The sequence below is a fragment of the Eublepharis macularius genome, chromosome 7, assembly GCF_028583425.1.
Source record: "Eublepharis macularius isolate TG4126 chromosome 7, MPM_Emac_v1.0, whole genome shotgun sequence".
Lineage (NCBI taxonomy): Eukaryota > Metazoa > Chordata > Lepidosauria > Squamata > Eublepharidae > Eublepharis > Eublepharis macularius.
In genome coordinates, this window is record NC_072796.1 from 6,882,483 (window position 1) to 6,902,732 (window position 20,250).

Below are 20,250 nucleotides of genomic sequence, written 5' to 3' on the forward strand. Positions count from 1 at the left end.
TGTGAACCACTGCTTTTTATCCTTGCTCCGTAAGAACCGTGCGTACTCTTTTTATTAAAATTTCTTCTATTCTGAATGCCCATAGCCTGATCTCTGTACCCACACCACACCTGCTTTGGTCTCACTTTCCAACAAGCAGTAAAGGGCAGCAGTCAAGCTAGCCATCCCTAAAAGCGATGGATTGCCCCCATGCTAACTGATACCAGCAAGCGGGAGACATGACAACATGGCAGAGCCTTGAAATGGCAATGATGTAAACAGCGCTAGAAGCAGGGTTGCTGTGAGGCCCCTGGGGTAAGAGCCCTGTCCCCCGAGGCGGTGGGGAGACATCTTTTCTGCATGTGGTCAGAGATAAGGCACTATACCAGATCTGCGAAGCTTGCACTTTAGTTGTGTGGTCCTTGTACATTGTCAGCTCCTGAAATCAACAACCACACTATGGCCCAGCCTGCGTGTGATGCCTCTCCTACACTTGGATGCATCTAGCTGTTAGGGCTGCTTTATCCATCTGGGTCCTTCTCCCAAGTCCTTAAACTCCTGTCCCCGCTGCTGCACCCTTCCCTCAGGGTTAAGCCAGGGAGTAACCCATCTGTCTGGGTCCATTGTGCCAAGTTTCTCTGGACTGTCCTTGTGGCTGAGGAGCACCACTCCCTGGGTCTTCAAGAGCTGTGGTCTGCAAAGCCCACCCCCCTCGCCCGTCCCAGCACCTATTTCCCCAGCAAGCCTTTCCTCTCAAGGAGGCCTTTACCCCAGAGGAGTCCTTTCTGCACAGGGGTCGTTTTAGGTGGTATTATATTGGGCTGCAGTAGAACAGCAGGATTTGAGTCCTGGGGCACCATAAGATCTTGTTGGCCTCTAAGATGCCCCTGGGCTCAAATCCTGCTTTTCTCCACAGGGAGCTAGTCTCCGCGGGCCCTCCTTCTGGCTGCTCCTCCCTTCTGTTGCCACCCCCTGAGTCTCTCCGCGCAGGAGCCCTCGCCGGGCAAAAAACGGAAACCCGCCGCCGCCTCCGGGGAAAGCGGCCGGCCTGGCAGTCCCACTTCCGCCCATCGTAGGCCGCAGCTCCCGACCGGCTTCAGCATAGGGAGATGACTTCCGGGTCATTCCCCAGAGCCGGAAGCTCTCTTTCTGCTTCCGGGAGTTGTCGCTCGCCGCCGCCGTGGTCCCCGGCTGCCTTGCCGGCATCATGAAGGCCATCATCCAGCGCGTCACCCGCGCCAGCGTGACAGGTGCGCGGGCCGCTTTTGCTCCCTGCTTCGCTCGGCTGCGGCCTGGCTGGGCTCTCCGGGCCGGCGTGGAGTGGGCTGGGCTGGGCTGGGCTGGGCTGCTGGCGGAGGACCAAGGAAGGCCCTGCGTGGCGAGCGCCCTGCGTGTGATGTGCCGTCAAGTCGCCTCCGACCTATTGCGACCCTAGGAATGAAAGACCTCCAAAACGTCCTATTATTAACAGACTTGCTCAGAGCCTGCAAATTGGAGGACGTGGCTTCCTTTATTGAGTCCAGCCATCTCATTTTAGGTCTTCCTCTTTTCCTACTGCCTTCCACTTTTCCCAGCATTATTGACTTTTTCAGAGAGTCTTGTCTTCTCACGATGTGACCAAAGTACAATAGCCTCAGTTTTGTCATTTTACCTTCTAGGGAGAATTCAGGCTTGATTTGATCTGGTAGCCACTTGTCTTTTTGGCTGTCCATGGTATCCGCAAAACTCTCCTCCAGCACCACATTTCAAATGACTCCATTCTCTTCCTGTCAGTTTTCTTCACTGTCCAATTTTCACATCCATACATAGCAACGAGGAATACCATACTTTAGATTATCTTGATCTTGTTTCCCAGAGAGACATCTTTATCTTTAAGGATCTTCTCTAGCTCCCTCACAGCTGTTCTTCCAAGTCCCAATCTTCTGATTTCTTCATTGCAGTCTCCCTTTTGGTTGATGATTGAGCCAAGGAATAGAAAATCTTGAACAATTTCAATTTCCTCATTGTCAGCTTTAAAATTGAGTAATTCCTCGGTAGTCATTACTTTTGTCTTCTTGATGTTCAGCTGTAATCCTGCTTTGGCGCTTTCTCCTTTAACCTTCCTCAGTAATTTCAGGTCTTCCGTATTTTGTGCTGGTATCATGGTATCATTTGCATATCTCAAATTGTTAACATTCCTTCCACCAATTATTATTCCAGTTTCTTCTAGATCTACTCCAACTTCCCTTGTGATATGCTCTGCATAGAGGTTGAACAGGAAGGGAGATAATATGCATTCTTGTTTGACACCTTTGCCAAATGGAAAGCATTCTGTTTCCTCATATTCTGTCCTAACAGTAACCTAGTCTCTTGTCCAGAGTACAGATTGCACATCAAAACAATCAGATGTTGTGGCACCCCCATTTCTTTTAACTCTATCCATAGCTTTTCATGATCCACACAATCAAAAGCTATGCTGTACTCTATAAAAACATGCTGATTTTCTTCTGAAATTCTCTGGTATATTCTATTAGCCATTGTAAATTTGCAATGTGATCTCTCGTGTGTCTTCCTTTTCTGAATTCAGCTTCAACATCTAGTTTTTTTTCTCCCCAAGTCTTCAAAATTTCCAGACATGTTACATTTTTTGTAAGAAGCGGGTGAATTAAATAATAACTGCTGTAACAGATAAAACACCAAGGTTGTACTATCAGGGACCCTTTGCTTGGCCTCTCAGCATGTACAGTGATTTCTGAAGGGGAAGGGAAGTTTAGTGTGGATGCAGAATCCCATGTCATGTCCTCTTGTTCAGGCAATATTTCCTGCCTTTTTGTCAATGTTTGTTGATCTATAACTGGGCAAATGGTGAGTGCCTGGCTGCATTGTTTTTGTTCAGCAAATATAGTACATAGGCAGCTCTAAAGGTGTTTGTTTTTTCTGTTGCGTAATTTGTGTCTGTATCATGATGTGCATTACTTTGTCTTGGAATGGGGCTGCCACCAGAAAGGTGCAGGCTTTGCCCTAGGGAAGTAGCAGAGAACCTTGCTCCTTCCCCTGCACCCCAAGAGTAAGGATTCATGAACTGATGTCTATGAGTTAGCAATACTGGTGTGGGGAGTAGATTTAATGAAGAAGATTTCATGTGCCTTTACTATTGCTATGCATTATTATTCTCAGGAGCTAGTATAGTATTTGTAATGCAACTTGCAAGAGAATGAGACTTGAAGCAAAATGACCAAAGCAGAATGTATGTTATGTATGCTAGTCACTGTGAAGATTCAGACCAGCCACTGTGAAGCTTGCTATAAGGTAGTTACATCTTCACCTGTACTCACTATTAGCTAGACACTGCCTATAGGTTGATACAGAAACTTCTTAGTAAAGCTGTTCTTGCCAAATGTAGCAATAGAAGGATGGGAAAGAAAATGTGTTACTGGAAGAAGGAAGCTTGCTATGAGTTAATCAGATTAGCAGTACCTTTCAGGGCTCAGAAGAAGCTCCAGAGCAAGGGGAATGGGTGCTAAATGCAACTGCAAGCACATTCCTCAGGAAGGGAGAATGCTCCCTTCCCACGGAACCCAGAGACACAATCCCTGCCTGTAGCATACAAGGTTGCCAAAAGCGACATTGGGGCGTCCTTGGTAAAATGTTACATGGGCCAGAGAAATGGATATAATGAAAAGCCTGTGAAAGAGATGTGTGGGAAAGGAAGAGAGATGTTCCTTCTGGAGATAAAACAAGCACTGATAAGCAATGGCAGTCGGGAAATATTGTAATTATGCTGTTGACCAAAGTATTTTCTTCCACTAAGAATACGCCTGGACTATTGTATCATTAGAGGTGGTAGCCCACTTGAGCCAAGGGGGACCACAGTAATATTTGAGCCAACAGAACAACAAGTATTGTAATTAATCAAAAGGTATAAAATGCTTTGCACAGCTATTGTAGCTTTGATGAGCTACACAAGGGAACCCTTTACTCTCTGTGTAATCTCTGCTCCTCCACGTTTAATAAACGTTGTAGACTTGCTTCATTCACAGGACTCTGCATCTGTCTCTTGTTTATGATTGGCTGAGGGACATTCAAACCACAGATTGTGTGGAACACTGGCAAATTTTCAGATTCAGTTATCTTTCTATCATGCTGTGGAAATGAGCAAAATCTGTTTCAAAATGGCTATTTCTTGAGACATGTATAAAAATTATACATGTGTATTCGTTTTTTAAATATGGGCTAACTTGTAAAGGATTTCATGTGTTTTGATCAGAATCAAATTGATGCTCAGCGGCCAAACTAATTTGTATTGGTTAAAATCTGTTACATAATGTTTTGAACAGTGCATTCCTAAACAGAAATACCCAGTCTAAGCCCATTGATTTATGTGGGCTTAGACTGGAATGACTCTGTTTAGGATTGCACTAGAAATCATCCTGTGTTAGTAAGCTGCTTAAGGGAAAGTCTGGAGATACTACTCACTTTGGCTGCCAGATTAATTCAATAAAGGTACAGGCTCCTGTTCGTTAAATAGATAGTGTAGGAGAAGAATGCAGGCAGGTGCAGTATAGCATTGTGGGAGAACCTTTGCCTGCAGATTGGCTTCCTTCTGTGCAGCTGTTAAATGATAGGAATACAGGAGTGCTTTACTGTATTTGACAGCACATGACATTCAGAGGGTCTGCTACAAACTGACCTGAGATGAAAGCAGAAAGTCACTTCAAAGAGCAAGTATGCACTTATCCTTTGGTGAAGAGACTGGCTCCTCTGTGTAATATTCCAAGACATTTTTTAAAAGAAGGTTATTGGAAAATACTCTTTTTTCCAGAAATAGGAGTATCCATAGGTATAAATTAAGAAAGACCCTTTTAAAACTCTGTACTCAACTGGGACTGCATCTTACTAGGGTTTTGCCTGTGACACAAAAGAAATTCTGCAAGTTTTAACGTCTTTCTAAAAAAAATTCCTTCTACAGTTGGTGGGGAACAAATAAGCTCCATTGGACGAGGCATTTGTGTACTACTCGGTCTCTCTGTGGAGGACACTCAGAAGGAGCTTGAACATATGTAAGTCAGGACAAAGCATTAAACTTTTGTTCCATGTTCATGTTAATTTAACAATTGTGTTAACTTTCCAGCTGTGGTGGTTGAATGACCAAAATGTGAATCTTTCAGGAACAATAGCTCCACTTATTAGATATCCTGTTTCCTATTTTCTGATTGTGTGTTTTCCCCATTTCTATGCAGAACTGCGTGAGTCCTTTTATTTCCATGCCTTTTTCTTTTGCGCGTAGGGTTCGAAAGATATTAAACCTCCGTGTGTTTGAAGATGAAAGTGGGAAGCACTGGTCTAAAAGCGTGATGGACAAGCAGTATGAGGTGCTGTGTGTCAGCCAGTTCACTCTCCAGTGTATTCTGAAAGGGAATAAGCCCGACTATCACATGGCGATGCCAACGGACCAAGCAGAAACTTTCTACAACAGCTTCCTGGAACAGCTTCGCAAAACGTACAAGCCAGAGCTCATTAAAGGTAATGCAAAATTCAAGTAGCCAAGGTAAATGAGGACGGTTTTCTCAAGGAGGGTTCTTCGCATGCCATAAAAGCAGACAACCTTTGGGGATTACTTGTTTCAGTTTGTAGCCACCTATCAATCGATGTAGCAGGTAGATCTTTGTTTCCTCAAGTAGGGAGAAACCAATCAGCGGTTTCAGAGCAAAATACGCAACTGTATTGTTCCATTTAAAAAAGCTTTCTTGGGGGCATTAAAACACCACTGTATTTAACGGGAAAGCAGGTGGCTCGTGTCAGGCATAAATGCAGGGAACCCTATTCCATGTACAAAGAAGGGGTGGGGCAATGCCTTTATAAATTAATAATAAGAGAAGCCTCCATTAGCCTGAGCGTGCTCCAGAAGGCACCTAATGTTGAGAGTGCTCAGTGGGGGATGAAGAAAATGGAGGAAGCAAACAAACTGGTCTGCTCGAGCCCCAGAGAGTTCATAGAATCCTGGATGGGAATATTTGGATGGGTATGGTGGGGGAACTGTTTTTCTCTTCTCCCTTCCTCTGCAGTTTCACACTGGCTTTCTGCTTGTTTCTCCTAATAACCAACTTGAGAGTCTGGTGCTTATAAAGGCAGCAAAATAGGGTCTCCCACTGTCAAGGTGTAGGGGTCTTCCCCAGAATGCAGAGATATGCTCGTCTGTAAATTTAAAAAAGAAGACCCCAAAACAGGACAATAAATGCGGAGCAGATGGGTTCCAGGGCCTTTCACAACATAGTATATTATGCTTATTTGAAGTCCATTAGACCTGGAAAGTGCTTCCTTCTATCTTGGCCTTTGGCCCCGTACCGCCTTCAGGTGCCCTTGTGAAAAGGAGTTCGGTGCAGATGAAGCGAAGCACAGTCTGCTGCTTTGTACTGTTGTCTAAGTTTCAGCTATAGGCTTGGAATTCTCTGAGTATCCCTCCTGCAGGAAAATGAGCATCCAAATTAATCTGATCCAGAGGGGTTGCCCATGTTGGTCTGTAGTAGTAAAATAGTAAAGAGTCCAGTAGCACCTTTAAGACTAACCAGCTTTATTGTAGCATAAGCTTTCGAGAACCACAGATCTATTTGTCAGATGCATCTGAAGAAAAGAGTTGTGGTTCTCGAAAGCTTATGCTACAATAAAGTTGCTTAGTCTTAAAGGTGCTACTGGACTCTTTACCAGATTAATCTGCTTACTAAATCAAGTGCTGAAACATGTATAAGCCGTAGTATAATGTGGTTTGACTATCTAACATTGTACTATCCTGCCCTCCTTCCTCCAGTTTTACTTTTATTTACTACATTTCCCAAGTGTCCTTAGTATCTAGACTCTATACCTGTTTCCCTAAGGCAGTTCACAAATACAGTTTAATACAAAATGATATAAAATCAGTAATCATTAAAACAATATAACTCCCCCCGCCCCCCAGCAGCACCAACATGTAGTACAGATCATTATAACAACATCTCAGTCTGAACTGAAACCTGTCCAAGTCCTCAAGCATGTTGGTCACTCTTGACTTTTTGGGGATGGCAGAAAAGGTCCTCCATCTAGTCCCAGCTAACAAAATTTCAGGTAAAAGCGGAAAGCCTCTTTGGCAAATCTCAGGGCAGAGAGACATACATGGTTTTCCCTTCCTCAGATTGAAGTCTAGGGGTTACAGGCCTTTAATGTCAATTACAATATCTATATATGGCAGAAGTATAAATCCATATCCACATTCCTGTACATCTTCTGGAGCCAGGAGACCAGAATCTGATGTGGCTAAAAGAAGCAAGAATTCCTTTCTTAGAAAGTTCTAAGGGGTAGGGGAGAGAAAGCACTGTCTTTTTGTTCTTCTGTGTTGGGAAGGGAAGGGTAGCTGTGTGGTTGGTGAAACATGGCCTTAGGAGGGGACTGAGTTCTGCCAGGAAACAAAGATACTTGAAGATTATTTCTTCTGCCTGTTAAATTACCATCAAAGGAATGTGTTTAGAACTGGATTCTTGTTTTATTCATTGTTTGTTCAGTGCCTGTTAGATTTTCATAGCAAAGCAGATCCAGATGACAGTGAGAATAATTTTGCTTGCGAAATGGATCCTTCCTGCCTCCTCTGCAGTCCCCTGTGCCATCCAAAAAAGTTGAGGCAGGGACAGAGAGAAGCTGGGGAGCCTCTGCCTGGTTTGCCCCAACATTCAGGATAAATTGAAATAGGTAGCCAGGGAAATGCCTGTTGTCTGTTATTTGCAGAAGAGTCTTTAAAGTGTCATGAGCTAAATAATTGAAATCTTACTACATAAAAGGGTGTGTTCGAGACGACTCTCCCTTTTATGGGGCGCAGGCGCAGTTTGCACACCAGAGGGAAGGACTGCCTGCCTCCCTTCCCTTCACCACCCTGATAGGCCAGGGAAGGAAAAGACCCGCCTGTCAAACCGCCAGCCTTAATTGGGCCAACCAGGCTGCAGGACGGGCGGGTGCCTCCCTTCCGTACTGGGATCGGTGGCGGGAAGAGTTCGCCTGCCTGTCAAGCTTGTAATCAGTTTTTTAAAATGATTTCCCCCTCATCTGTACTTATATTGACAGGTTTTTTCATCGCAGTTTGAAACCTGAAAACGTTCTCTACAGGGGGACTCAGTTTGCAAAAATAGCAGATTTTGGACAGGCAAAAGTATTAAGGAGTAGATCTCCATATACTGATTATATATCTATGAGGTGATAAGCATTTTAAATACGACCATCGTAGGCCTTTTGAAACCCCACCAGGGGTCTCGATATGTCAACTCTTTCTTCCATTAGCAGCCCTCTGTATGTCATGGCATATCTTACTACACAAAAGTGTAAGCGTGTTCAAGATGACTCACCCTTTCATGCGGTGCAGGCACAGTTTGTGCACTTCCCTTCGCCGCCCTGATAGGCTGGAGAAGGAAAGGGCCTGCCTGTCAAGCTGCCAGCCCGAATCGGGCCACCCAGGCTGCAGGACAGGTGGGCGCTTCCCTTCTGTGCTGGGATCGGCAGCGGGGAAAAGCCTGCCTGCCTGTCAAGCTGCCGGTCGGGTTGCAGGACGGGCAGGCGCTTCCCTTCCCTTTGCCCCTGGGATTGGCGACGGGAGAGAACCCGCTCGTTTGTCAAGCCGCTGGCTGGGCTGCAAGATAGGCAGGCACTTCCCTTCCATTTGCCTCCCCGGAGCAGCAGCAGCGATGAACCGACCCGCCTGTCAAGCCACCGCCCCAGCTGCAGGATGCACACTTCCCTTTGCACAGGATGCACACTTTGCTGCAGGATGCACACTTCCCTTTGCAGCTAGGATTGGGAAGGGCAACAGCCGGTCATCTGCCCCTGCCTCCTTCTCACCCCCCCCCCTCCCGACATCACTCCCTGCCACTCAGCCAGCCCAATTTGGTTCCAATGTGGCTGAGTTGGGTAGCTGCCAGGTGCATGGGCACTCCAGGCATCCTTCTTCCCCTCATCACTCCCGCCATTCATCTGGCCTGATTCTTCCCACCCCCAGGGAAGGGAAGCCAGGTGTCCCATTCCTTTGCTGTATCTGTAGACTTGGACTCCATTCCCTCAGAGACCAGGTCCTATTCCTTGGTTGGTGCGCTAGACCTGGCCTCTGTCTGAACCCATGGAGACCAGGTCTACCCACCATGGCTCTGCCAGCTTGGTAGACCTGGCCTTTGTACTACTGGAGGCCATGTCTACTGCTCATAGCCTTGCCAGGCTGGTAGACCTGGCCTCTGGACCTGTGGAGCCCAGGTCTACATCCTTTTCCTTTGCTGGGCCAATAGACCTAGCCTCCATACTCCTAGAGGCCTGACCTACCATTTCCCAGATACCAGGTCTACCTCCCATACATTTACAGGACTGGTAGACTTGGCCTCTGTTACCTCAGAGGCCAGAATGGGCCAGTGTTGGGTGCAGGTGCCCACCAGGCTGCCTGGCACCTTCCCCCCCAGCAGTGCTCACCACCTGCAGCAGTCCATTCTGACCCAAACAGGGCTGGAACAAGCTGCTGCCAGAAGCAGGGGACTACAAGGGCACCTGGCACTGCCCCCCCGGAGGCACTCTTCCGCCTGCAGCTGTCCGATCCGGCTCCAGTGGGTCCGGAACATCCCGCTGCTGGACACAGAAGCCCTCCAGGGTGCCTGGCGCCTCCCTCCCCTGGCAGTGTTTCCTGCCTGTGGCGGCCCAATCCCTCCTCAGTGGGGCCAGAATGGGCTGCTGCCAGTCACGGGTGCCCACCATGGCACCTGCCCCCCCCCCCCCATCACAGCACTGGGGACGGGGCAATGCCTGGCCTGCTCTGTCTAGAGCCGGTTGTATTTTTTCTCCACAACGGGCTATGTTACTAGTATAAATATAATATAACTAACAGTCCACACATATTTAAATTTATATTATAATCAACCAGTGTCCAAAATCTAGTATGTAAACTTTTTTTATCGTATCTCAGTAATTCAAAGAGAAAAATTCTAAACACTCTAGTATCTGTTGTTGCACTTCACTGTAAGAGTTACAATAATTCCAGTAATTTAGCAAACGGGTACCAGACATGTAGAAACTTGGAGGCTGACCATGACTTTCATGTCCAAACATATTTATAAGCTGTAATCTTATTCATAGTCCACACACACCAAACTTTATTTAAGCATTGCCTCAAAGATGGAGTAGATTGCTGTTTCCCCTTCTAAGGACAGCCTGACTACAATATCCAAATGATGTAAGAGGTTTCTCTGATTCTTCCTCATTCAGTCAGGGTGGAAAATGGTTTCTTTTTGTCGTGAGCAGGGGAATAAGATGAGAGAGGTAAGCTCATGAAGGTCTCATAACTTTGGACTTGAGCCAGCTAGGTAAATTTCCTGTCCCTCTGGTAGAAGAGAGGGTCTTGCAGGACTATTTTATTGCAACACATAGTTTGGTCTTAGCTAGAAAACCCACTCGTCCTTTTACTACGTTATATGTGCAGTCTGCCATTAAAAGGGCATCACTTAGCCCCCAGCAGTGTGCCGTGAGTCTCTTTAGAATCAACATGTCAAACCCACACAATGATGTGTACTTAAATAATCGGTTTAAACTTATTGCCATATGGCAGCCCTAAAAACAGGGCAGTCTGAAGCAATAAAAATAGCAAAAAGCAATTCTTATCTTGCTGTAGTGTAAAGAAATAAAATAACTAGAGAAGGATTGACATGTTGATTGGCAGCCCAAAGATATGGTCCTATCTTACCGTCTTTTGAAATGGATTGCACCTGATAATGCTTAAATCCATTTCTAAAATGTTAGACTCTTGTCAGCTGTGTCAAGGGTTTCAGTACAGCCCAATTTCCTTGTTGCAGATAATAATTTCTTTGAAAGACGGGTAATTTTTTTTTTACAAATTTTAAAATGCAAAGTCTCTTCAAAACAGTCACATAATATGGTATATATAATGCCTGAAAAACTGCTGAACCAAAATGACTTCTTTTTAGGGGGTGGGATGGGGGGGGTTGCATTAAGAGCCAGTCTCTCAAATCCAAATTCCTGATCTTTCTCAATTAAATAAAGTTGATTCTCCAAGATGTTTGCAAAGCCATGAGAAATCTTTATTCTTAGTTTCTAAAGTTTGTCACACTCATAGTTATGGCGAAAGTATCCAAAACTAACCAGAGGCTGTGAGAAAACAGCCTTTCTAAAACAAGAAACAAGGTAAACTAAAAGATCTCCCTGAATAAGGAAGCATCCCCCCTTTCTTCTTTATAGATGGCAAATTTGGTGCACACATGCAGGTACATATCCAAAATGATGGGCCTGTCACCATAGAACTGGAGTCTCCTACAGCCCCTATTGATTCTAAGCAGGTAAGATGTATCTTCTTTTTCCTGGCGTGTACAGAGATTGCTGATAAATAAATAGTGGGGCTGAAGTTTGTTTAACTTCTGCAAATGTAAGCCAATGGGTGCTATTATCTCTGGCTTCCTGAAATACAGTTTCTAAGGCATGTTCCCATTTTTTTCGTCAAAGACTCAGTGCAGAATGCTGTGATTGTACATGAAGGAACTCTCAATCCAAATTTCCTAAGTATTCAGCGTTGAGGGAACAGGCACAGAGAGACAGAGATGAATACCCTGTGAGCTGCGATGTATGGTCCATAAGGGCCAGAGAGTTTATGAATTCACACTCTCCGAAGGAGGAATGGGGGGTACCTATTCTAGTGACATTCTCATCAAATTTAAAGATACAAGGCTGAATCGAATTGAAGCACAAGTGGAGCTTTGTTTTCAGAATGGGATTTTCCCACCTCCCTCTGCTCCCCAAAATGCTTCCCCCTCTCTGGATAGTGCTGAGCAGATTGTAGGGTCTGCATTAGGGGTGGGGAATCAGCAAAAATCGCTACACTTTGTCAGTCGCAATGCATTTACAGTAGCAGAAATACTCTGTAGGCTCCAACCTTCAGCTCCAAATTATCCATATTTATATCCCAGTAGGGAAACACGACTGTATGCAGTGATATAAAGGCATGTTTCTCTTTTAAAACACGTATCTCGTGGGTTGTCATCTTAAACAAACAATGCCTTTGTCCTAGGAGGATTGGCTATCACAGTGAACAACCCAGGCAAAAGGCCCATGGTTATAGAACGTGGGTACAGATCATGCGTCACTGAAGCTTTTGCATGTTCATCATGACACCATATTACCTGGAAGTTTCGTCTCTAAAAATAAGCGAGGGGCCATGGCTCAGCATTTGCTCTGCTGCACTCAGACTCAATTCTCAACACTTGTAGAGAAAAGAATTGTGCAATATAGATATAGAGGTCTTTTCACATCTTGGAGAGCTGCTTCTGGTCACAGTACTGACCGGGATGGACCGGTGGTCTGACTGACTGTAAAGGGATTCCGTGTATGTGCTCGTAGAATCACAGAGTTGGAAGGGGCCATACAGACCTTCTAGCCCAACCTCCTGCCCAGGGCAGGATCAGCCTAAAGCATCCCTGACGAATATTCATCCGGCCTCTTCTTGAAAACTGCCAGTGAAGGGGAGCTCACCACCTCCCTAGGCAGCTGATTCCACCTTTGAACTACTCTGACCGTGAAAAAGTTCTTCCTAATATCCAGCCGGTACCTTTGTGCCTGTAATTTAAGCCCGTTGCTTCGCGTCCTATCCTCTGCTGCCAACTGGAACAGCTCTTTGCCCTCCTCCAAATGACAGCCTTTCAAATATTCAAAGAGAGCAATCATGTCCCCCCTCAACCTCCTCTTCTCCAAACTAAACATTCCCAAGGCCCTCAGCCTTTCCTCGTAGGGCTCAGTCTCCAGACCCCTGATCATCCTCATCGCACTCCTCTGGACCCTCTCGATTTTGTCCACATCCTTTTTGAAGTGAGGCCTCCAGAACTGCACACAATACTCCAGGTGTGGCCTGACCAAGGCAGTATAGAGAGGGGCTATGACCTCCTGCGATTTCGATGCTATGGCCCCTTTGATGCAACCCAGGATTGAATTGGCCTTTTTTGCCACCGCATCACACTGACTGCTCATATTTAGTTTACAATCCGCTCTTACCCCAGGATCCCTTTCACATATACTACTGCCCAGAAGTGTATCCCCCATCCAGTATTTGTGCTTCCCATTTTTGTGGCCCAGATGTAATACTGTGCACTTGTCTTTGTTGAATTGCATCCTATTCACAGCTGCCCACTTCTCCAGAGTATTCAGGTCTTGTTGAATTTTAATTCTATCTTCTTGGTGTTTGCCACTCCTCCCAATTTGGTATCGTCAGCAAATTTAACGAGTAGCCCGTTTACCCCTTCATCCAGATCACTGATAAAAATATTGAAAAGTACCAAGCCCAAAACTGGAACAGATTCTCAGAGCTGTTTTTCTCTTGTCACTTCTGCTGAGTCCAGAGCACTTTGCTTTCAGTTAAGCTACCCTTGGTGTTGATCATATGCCAAAGGTAGCTTAACTGAAAGTTAAGTATGGCACAAGCCGAGACCTGCAAGAATCTCAGAGTGGAGAGAGAATCCTGCGTACTCCAGCTAGTATCCTCCTCCTCTTCCCTCCGTTTGCTTTTTTGTTCCCTCTCCCCCTTGTTTCATTGATGCTCTTTTCCTCCTGGTTTGCTTGGGTCATTCTTCCTTTGCCACTTTACTCATTTGCTTGGCTGTTCACTCGTTGCTTCCTTCTTCCTCACCTCTCTTTTCCTCACGGGCTGACCTGCTGCATCTCTCCTGTTCGCTCGCGGCATCTGCTGCCATCTTGGTTTTCCTCCTCTGCCTCCCTCACGACACCTTCTTGTTCCCCTTCTCCTGGTGGCCACATGCAAGAATGCTTGTGAAGTGGCTTGGCAGCCAGTATCAGGGTTTTCCTGGTTTTGTTGAAACGTTAGGGTTTTAAAATAACTTGTTCACTTTTTTCCTTAGATTTTTCTGCAGACTTAGAATTCCCCCAGGTTTGTTGAAAAATCCCCCGTCTGTACACGGTAACATTGTGCAGATGTTTTAATCCACGTTCTGGGGCCATGTTCAGAATGAGATCTCTTAATTAATCTTGTCACATACTACAGGGAAAAGCTGAGAATTTATTTTAACGTATCTGATTATTTTAAAAACTTCAATTTATTAGCCAGCAAAATCGCAAGTAGAAACAGCTTGGCCTGAAATCAAAATGCCAAACACTTCAGTAGTCACGAGGGGCCCCAAGGGCTCTTCCTGCATTACTTGGGTTCAGATAAAGACCTGTGTTTGAGCTATAGGTTGTATCCTCAAGTGACATTTTCTAAGCCCTAGTTAGGACTGTTGCTTCACTCCAGCAGGCAACTGTAACTAGATAGATTAGTGCTTGCCTGAATGAAAACGAAACCAAACAAGCAGCTTTAAATCCTCATTCTTCAGTATGTTCGGAAGCTCAAACCATGTTCTTGTATGATGTCTGAATTGCCCTTCTGTGGGGGGGTTTAAAGTCATAGAAGACCTCCCTGACAACTTGTCATCTTTATGTTCAGACATAAATGCTATCTTTATGTTCAGACGTCAGAATACTTGCTAAATCCTCTTGATCAGTAATGTTTTTTGTCCCTATCTTGTGGTGAATCAGCGCATGATCAATGGGTACTGATAAGATTATTACCCAGAAGTAGCTGCATTTCTGGCAGCAGTGAAGACCTGCGTGGATTTTCTGAGGACAAATATTGCTGTTTGCTGTAACAGCAAACAGCGACTGTAATCCTGTTGTGTCTTCATTGCTGTTGCCCCATTTTATTTGTTGATATTATAAGTTATGACCACTGGTTGAAACTAAGGAGCCGGCATTTAGTCCTTGGCAAAGTATTTGATATTTTTCTGTGTGAGCCTGTGTACAAAATCCACTGGATAGATTAGAATGGGAACTGCATGAAAGGAAAAAGGTGGGGGAAGGCTTCTTTGGACTGAAAGATCAAGCCGGTAAACTGACAGGTTACTCTGAAGCTGTTTAATAAAAACCTGCCTGCTACATAACGGATGCCTCTGCTGCCTGTTGTTCATAATTATTCCAGTGGTGAACTATAAAGGTTTCAGAAATTGGTGACATTCCTGGCTGTTCCTGTGGCCTCAACTCAGAACCAAACTATGAGTCATGTAGTCAGTAGGGTTGCCAGGCCCCCTCAACCTCCCGGGGGGGGGTTGGGGCCTGGCATTTACCTTCACGGGTGGGGGGGGGTGCATGTGCAAAGCTCCTGCAAGTGCGAAGTGATGTTATCATGTGGCCCTGGGAGCACACCCGTGCTCCGCAGGAGCCCGGATTGGAGACATTGCGGAGCGCAGAAGTTCTCCTGGCCTCCACCGCGGCCCAAAATGTGCCCGTTTCGGCCCAGATTGGGCTCATTTCATGCCCATTTTGGTGCGGATCGGGCCCATTTTGAGCCACTGCGAAATAGGCCCGATCCAGGGGGAAACAGGCCCATTTCAGGCTGCTGCAGAGCGCAGGAGCGCTCCCGCCCTCCGCAGTGGCTCAAAATGGGCCAGAAATGAGCCCGATCTGGGCCAAAATGGGCGCTTTTTGGGCTGCTATAGAGGGCAGGAGTGCTCCACTCCACAGTGGCCCCAACCCAGGCCTGATCCAGGCCAAAACGGGCCCAATCCAGGCAGCTGCAGTGCATGGGAGCGCACAGCACCGCAGAGGAGCACGCATGGAAAGTGCGCTCCCCCCCGCTGGCCAGGTAAGCGGGAGGGGGGGCGGGGGATCCCCTGCCCCCGGCGGGGATCTGGCATCCCTAGTAGCCAGTGTTGCAAGGTACCTTACGTATTCTCCAGGTCATGATTCTGCAAATATTTCTGGAAAGGTGATGATTGAGCATCTCGTGCTTTTTCAAATGAAATATTTGTTCCAATAAAAGATCTGAGCGATTCGGGTGACGCTAGGTGTCAGTCAAGTTCCATTACATTCAGTCTTTCACTTTTGCCGGTCTTTCCCCATCAACTCTGGTTGTATCAACATCAAAGCACCTTTGCCTCTGTTCGGGTTTTTTTGTCCCATTTTTATTCATTCCTCATATTCTGTGCTGCTCTTTGAATATTTGTAATGCATGTGTACAGAGAGGAACTATGTGGTGAAAGAGCTCCGATGAAAGACGATTCTGTGGTGCAGGCATTTACGTGCAAGGAAGTTGACTCAATTTGCTTATTATTATTATTATTTTATTTTATTTAATGTATAGTCCGCTGTGCCTGCAAGCAGGCTCAGAGTGGATTCAGAACATATAAATACATATATTAAAAACACACGATAAAATATTGCTAATAATCACATAAACTGCACTAAAATACTGGACCAAAGCATCTGAGGCATTTGCATTGCACCCCACATCTCAAAACATCCTCCAGGTATACGGGGCAGGGTGGCTAGGGTTGACTAGGTGCAGCTCGGGGGTGTATCTCCCCTCGCTGTGAGGGGCCGGTTGGGCGATTCGTCTGTCTCAACCACCGCAATCCTGGTGGAACATCTCCGTCTTACAAGCCTGGCGAAACGATAGCAGATCTTGCTGTGGAGGCCCAGTCTTGCTCAGATCGAGCCTCCACGGACAGAGAGTTCCACCAGGTAGGTGCCGGGACCGAAAAAGCCCTGGCCCTGGTTGTAGTGGCACGTGGTCACTCTTAAGGATAGCTAGGGGACTGTTTTTTGGCCACGTCTTATGAAAGAGAACTGTTGTAGCCGTTGAGAAGCATGAACGATTTGCTTAATTTTTAAAGAGACTTCCACCTTGCCCTTTGGCACAACATATCCCCAGAGCATCTTACAATGTCTAAAACATCAGTACAAAAGACAACAAAAGTAGTAAGAATAATGGGGAGGAATAATTACTTACCAAGTCTCCACTTCAGATCTCAGCTTAGGTGTGGCCTTGCCCGGGTGAAGTTGTGCATGCTGCTGTTTCTATAATACGAGGCTAAAGATACTTGCAGAATGGGTTTGAAACACTTAGGGAAAGTCACTGCGTACCCTGGGACCCCCGTGTGGTGTTTGCCAGTGTGTTTCCTGATGTCCACTTGCTTCTTCCTCAAGGCAGGCAAAGAGCCAAGCTTGGCTTTCCTCCATTTTAGAGGAGTGGGTGGTGCTTCAGAAGACCCCAGGGGACCTTTGTGTCTTGTAGGGACTCTCATGAGGAAGAAATATTTTGTGGAAGCTTGAAGTATTTTAAGACTGGACTCAGCCTCCGTGGCAGCTGTTTGGTTGTGGTGCCCACGACAAATTCGCAAAATTCCAGACATAACCGTAGGTTCAACAGGGGTGTGTGTGTGTGTGTAGTGCCCTCAAGTCAAAGTTGACTTGTGGCAACTGCTGGTAGGGTTTTCATGGCAAGAGACGATCAGAGGTGGTTTGCCATTGCCTGCCTCTGCAACCCTGGTCTTCACTAGAGGTCTCACTTGGAACTTCTTATATGCAGAGTGGTCTCTTGGGAGTGTGCTGTGGGTCTCAATCTGTCCAGAATCCCCCTGTTTTCCGGTTCTGGTTTTGGGCAAGCTGAAGTCACCGAAACTTCCATTGTCATGGCAGACTCAGGTTACAGCGAATTAGGAAGTGCAGAAGAAAACGAACATTGGCGCGCGAGAGCGCAAGCCTGTAGCACACTCTCAAGGGGGCCAGGCTGTTACTTCTGAACTGTCTCGCTGAGGTTGGAAGCAGAGCTGCTAGGAACTTGGATCTGATGTATTCGGTGGGATTTATTTCCAAGAAAACATGCCACAAATTGTGTTGTAACTTAGTATGAGGACAAAACCCCCAAATGGAGCCCTTCTGGAAACCTTACACAGCATGAGGCAAAAATTTATTATTTTATTTTATTTTATTTTATTTATACCCTGCCCTCCCCACAAATGGTCTCAGGGTGGCTAACAACATTCATAAAATACATTAAAAATCACAAAACCATAAAATCAGTAATAATCTTAACAAGTCATTATAAGAGTCCAGGTGCAGGCTATTTAGACAAATATTTGGGAGTCCGTATATGGACATAACAGATGGCCAAGGGCAGCCCCAGAAAAAGTGGCGGTCTTAGATGGAAGAAGGAGGACACCCGCTGGCACTAAAGAGCCAGGCTACAAGTGACAAATGACACAGGTTGGACACTTGTCAGCTTCCCTCAAGTTTTGATGGGAAATGTAGGCGTCCTGGTTTTACAGCTTGGGTCTCCGACTTCTGTCCAATGAACTTTTCAACTGTCACTTGTCCAATATTCCACCAAGCTGCCTACATTTGCCATCAAAACTTGAGGGAAGCTGACAAGTGTCCAACTAGTGTCATTCGTCACTTGTAGCTTGGCCGTCAGCCAAAGGCCCGGTGGAACATCTCCGTTTTACAGGCCCTGCGGAACTGTAACAGGTCCCGCAGGGCCCGGATCTCCAGCAGGAGAGTGTTCCACCAGGCCGGGGCCAGGGCAGAAAAAGCCCTGGCCCTGGTTGAGGCCAGACGGATGTCCTTCGGGCCGGGGACCACCAGGAGTTGCTTGTCTGCAGAGTGCAACACCCTGCAGGGTACATAATGGAAGAGGCGGTCCCGCAGGTATGCAGGTCCCAGACCGTGAAGGGCTTTAAACACCAAGGTTAACACCTTGAACCGGATCCGGAACTCCACTGGGAACCAGTGCAGCTGGCACAGCACAGGATGAATGTGCGCTCGGATTGGCGTGCCGATAAGGACGCATGCCACTGGCATTCTGAACCAGCTGTAACTTCTGGGTCAGGCCCAAGGGCAGCCCAGCGTAGAGTGAATTGCAGTAGTCTAGCCTGGAGGTGACTGTTGCATGGATTACTGTGGCCAGGTCCCGGGGCGAAAGATAGGGCTCCAGGCCTGTCGAAGGTGAAAAAAGGCAGACCTGGCAACAGTTGCGACCTGGGCCTCCATTGAAAGTGTGGCATCCAAGGTCACACCTGTTCCGTGCATTGAAGTATGTTGTAGGACTGATCCTTTGACAGCCAAGTTGCTTTGGTGGGATTATATTTCTATTTTTTGGCTTTATTTGAATCATCATTGAGAGGAAGGCCATGGGAGACATATGGGTCAAGTTCAGACAAAAAGCTGCCCCGGGGGGCAGAGAGGGGTCTTGTTAAGGAAGGGGGGGGCATGGCTCAGTAGCAGAGCATCTGCTTGGCATGCAGCAAGTTCAGTCCTCGGCATCTCCAGTGAAAAGGATCATGCAGCAGGGGATGTGATAGACCTCTGCTTGAGAGCCACTGCCGTTCTTGATCGACAGTACTGTTCTTAATGGACGAGTGGTCTGATTCAGTCTAAGGCAGCTTCATGTGTGTTCATGTGTCATAGCCAGTTTGGTGTAGTGGTTAAGAGCAGCAGGACTCTAATCTGGAGAACCGGGTTTGATTCCCCACTCCTCCGCTTGAAGCCAGCTGAGCGGCCTTGGGTCAGTCACAGCTCTCTCAGGACTCTCTCAGCCCTACCCACCTCACAGGGTGTTTGTTGTGGGGATAATAATGACACACTTTGTAAACCGCTGTCAGTGGGCATTATATTGTCCTGAAGGGTGGTATATAAATTGAATGTTGTTGTTATTGTTATAGCACCCACACCAATCAAGTAGGGCCAGTTCCTTTATTTTTCAGTCTAAAATCCAAAGTGCAGCCCATGTTGGCCCCTATCCATTTATGTGGGCTGACCTTGGTAGTAGTATAACCAGCGCAGACATTAGAACATAGGAAGAGTCCTGCCGGATTGCACCAGCGGTCCACCTGGTTCAGCATCTCGTCTCACGCACTGGCCATCCGATAGCTCTAGAGGGCGAGCAACGGGGCGTGGAGGCCACCCACGGCCCTCCCCTGATGCTGCCTTCTGGCCCTGCTGTTCGGAGGTTTGCTGCTTATGAGGTTGTGATGTCACTGAATGCAACAGAAGCAAATGAGGAAGGCTTCTCGTGCGTGGACTAGACCTCCCTTGGCTGCTTTCATCCGTGTGTCGGTGCTTTCTGGGTGAATATGAAGTAACTTTCCACCACTGTTAACTCTTTCATATCCACTGTCTGTCCAATCACTGCCTGTCTCTTAGCAGTGGCTGCTGCAGCAAATATTCTACCTTTGAAGGCTTCCTTTCTCCTTGCAGGGGAGAAAATCTTTTACCTTTGAAGGTTTCCTTTCTCCTTACCGGGAAGAAAACTGATTTTTTTTTTAACGTGTACAGAAAATAACCCTTTCCTGTGGCACAGATGCTGTCAGGGTCTCTATATGATGAATTGTTGGATCCTGACGAATAGTTCATGAAGCCTTCTGAGTATAATGACCCTCCAGCTCTGCTTTGATTGCTGTTGCTATGAGAACACAAATAGCT

General features: G+C 46.5%; 1 protein-coding gene across 1 annotated transcript in view; it reads left to right on the forward strand.

Annotated features, from left to right (window-relative positions):
- The first annotated feature begins 1,146 nt into the window (after positions 1 to 1,146).
- DTD1 (D-aminoacyl-tRNA deacylase 1) overlaps positions 1,147 to 20,250 on the forward strand; it is a 37,661-nt gene continuing 18,557 nt past the window's right edge. Inside the window, exons 1-4 of the mRNA XM_054984359.1 lie at positions 1,147 to 1,229; positions 4,928 to 5,018; positions 5,246 to 5,481; positions 11,200 to 11,297. Of these exons, the coding sequence (XP_054840334.1) occupies positions 1,187 to 1,229; positions 4,928 to 5,018; positions 5,246 to 5,481; positions 11,200 to 11,297 (468 nt within the window). The 5' untranslated portion in view covers positions 1,147 to 1,186. The remainder of the gene's footprint in view (positions 1,230 to 4,927; positions 5,019 to 5,245; positions 5,482 to 11,199; positions 11,298 to 20,250) is intronic.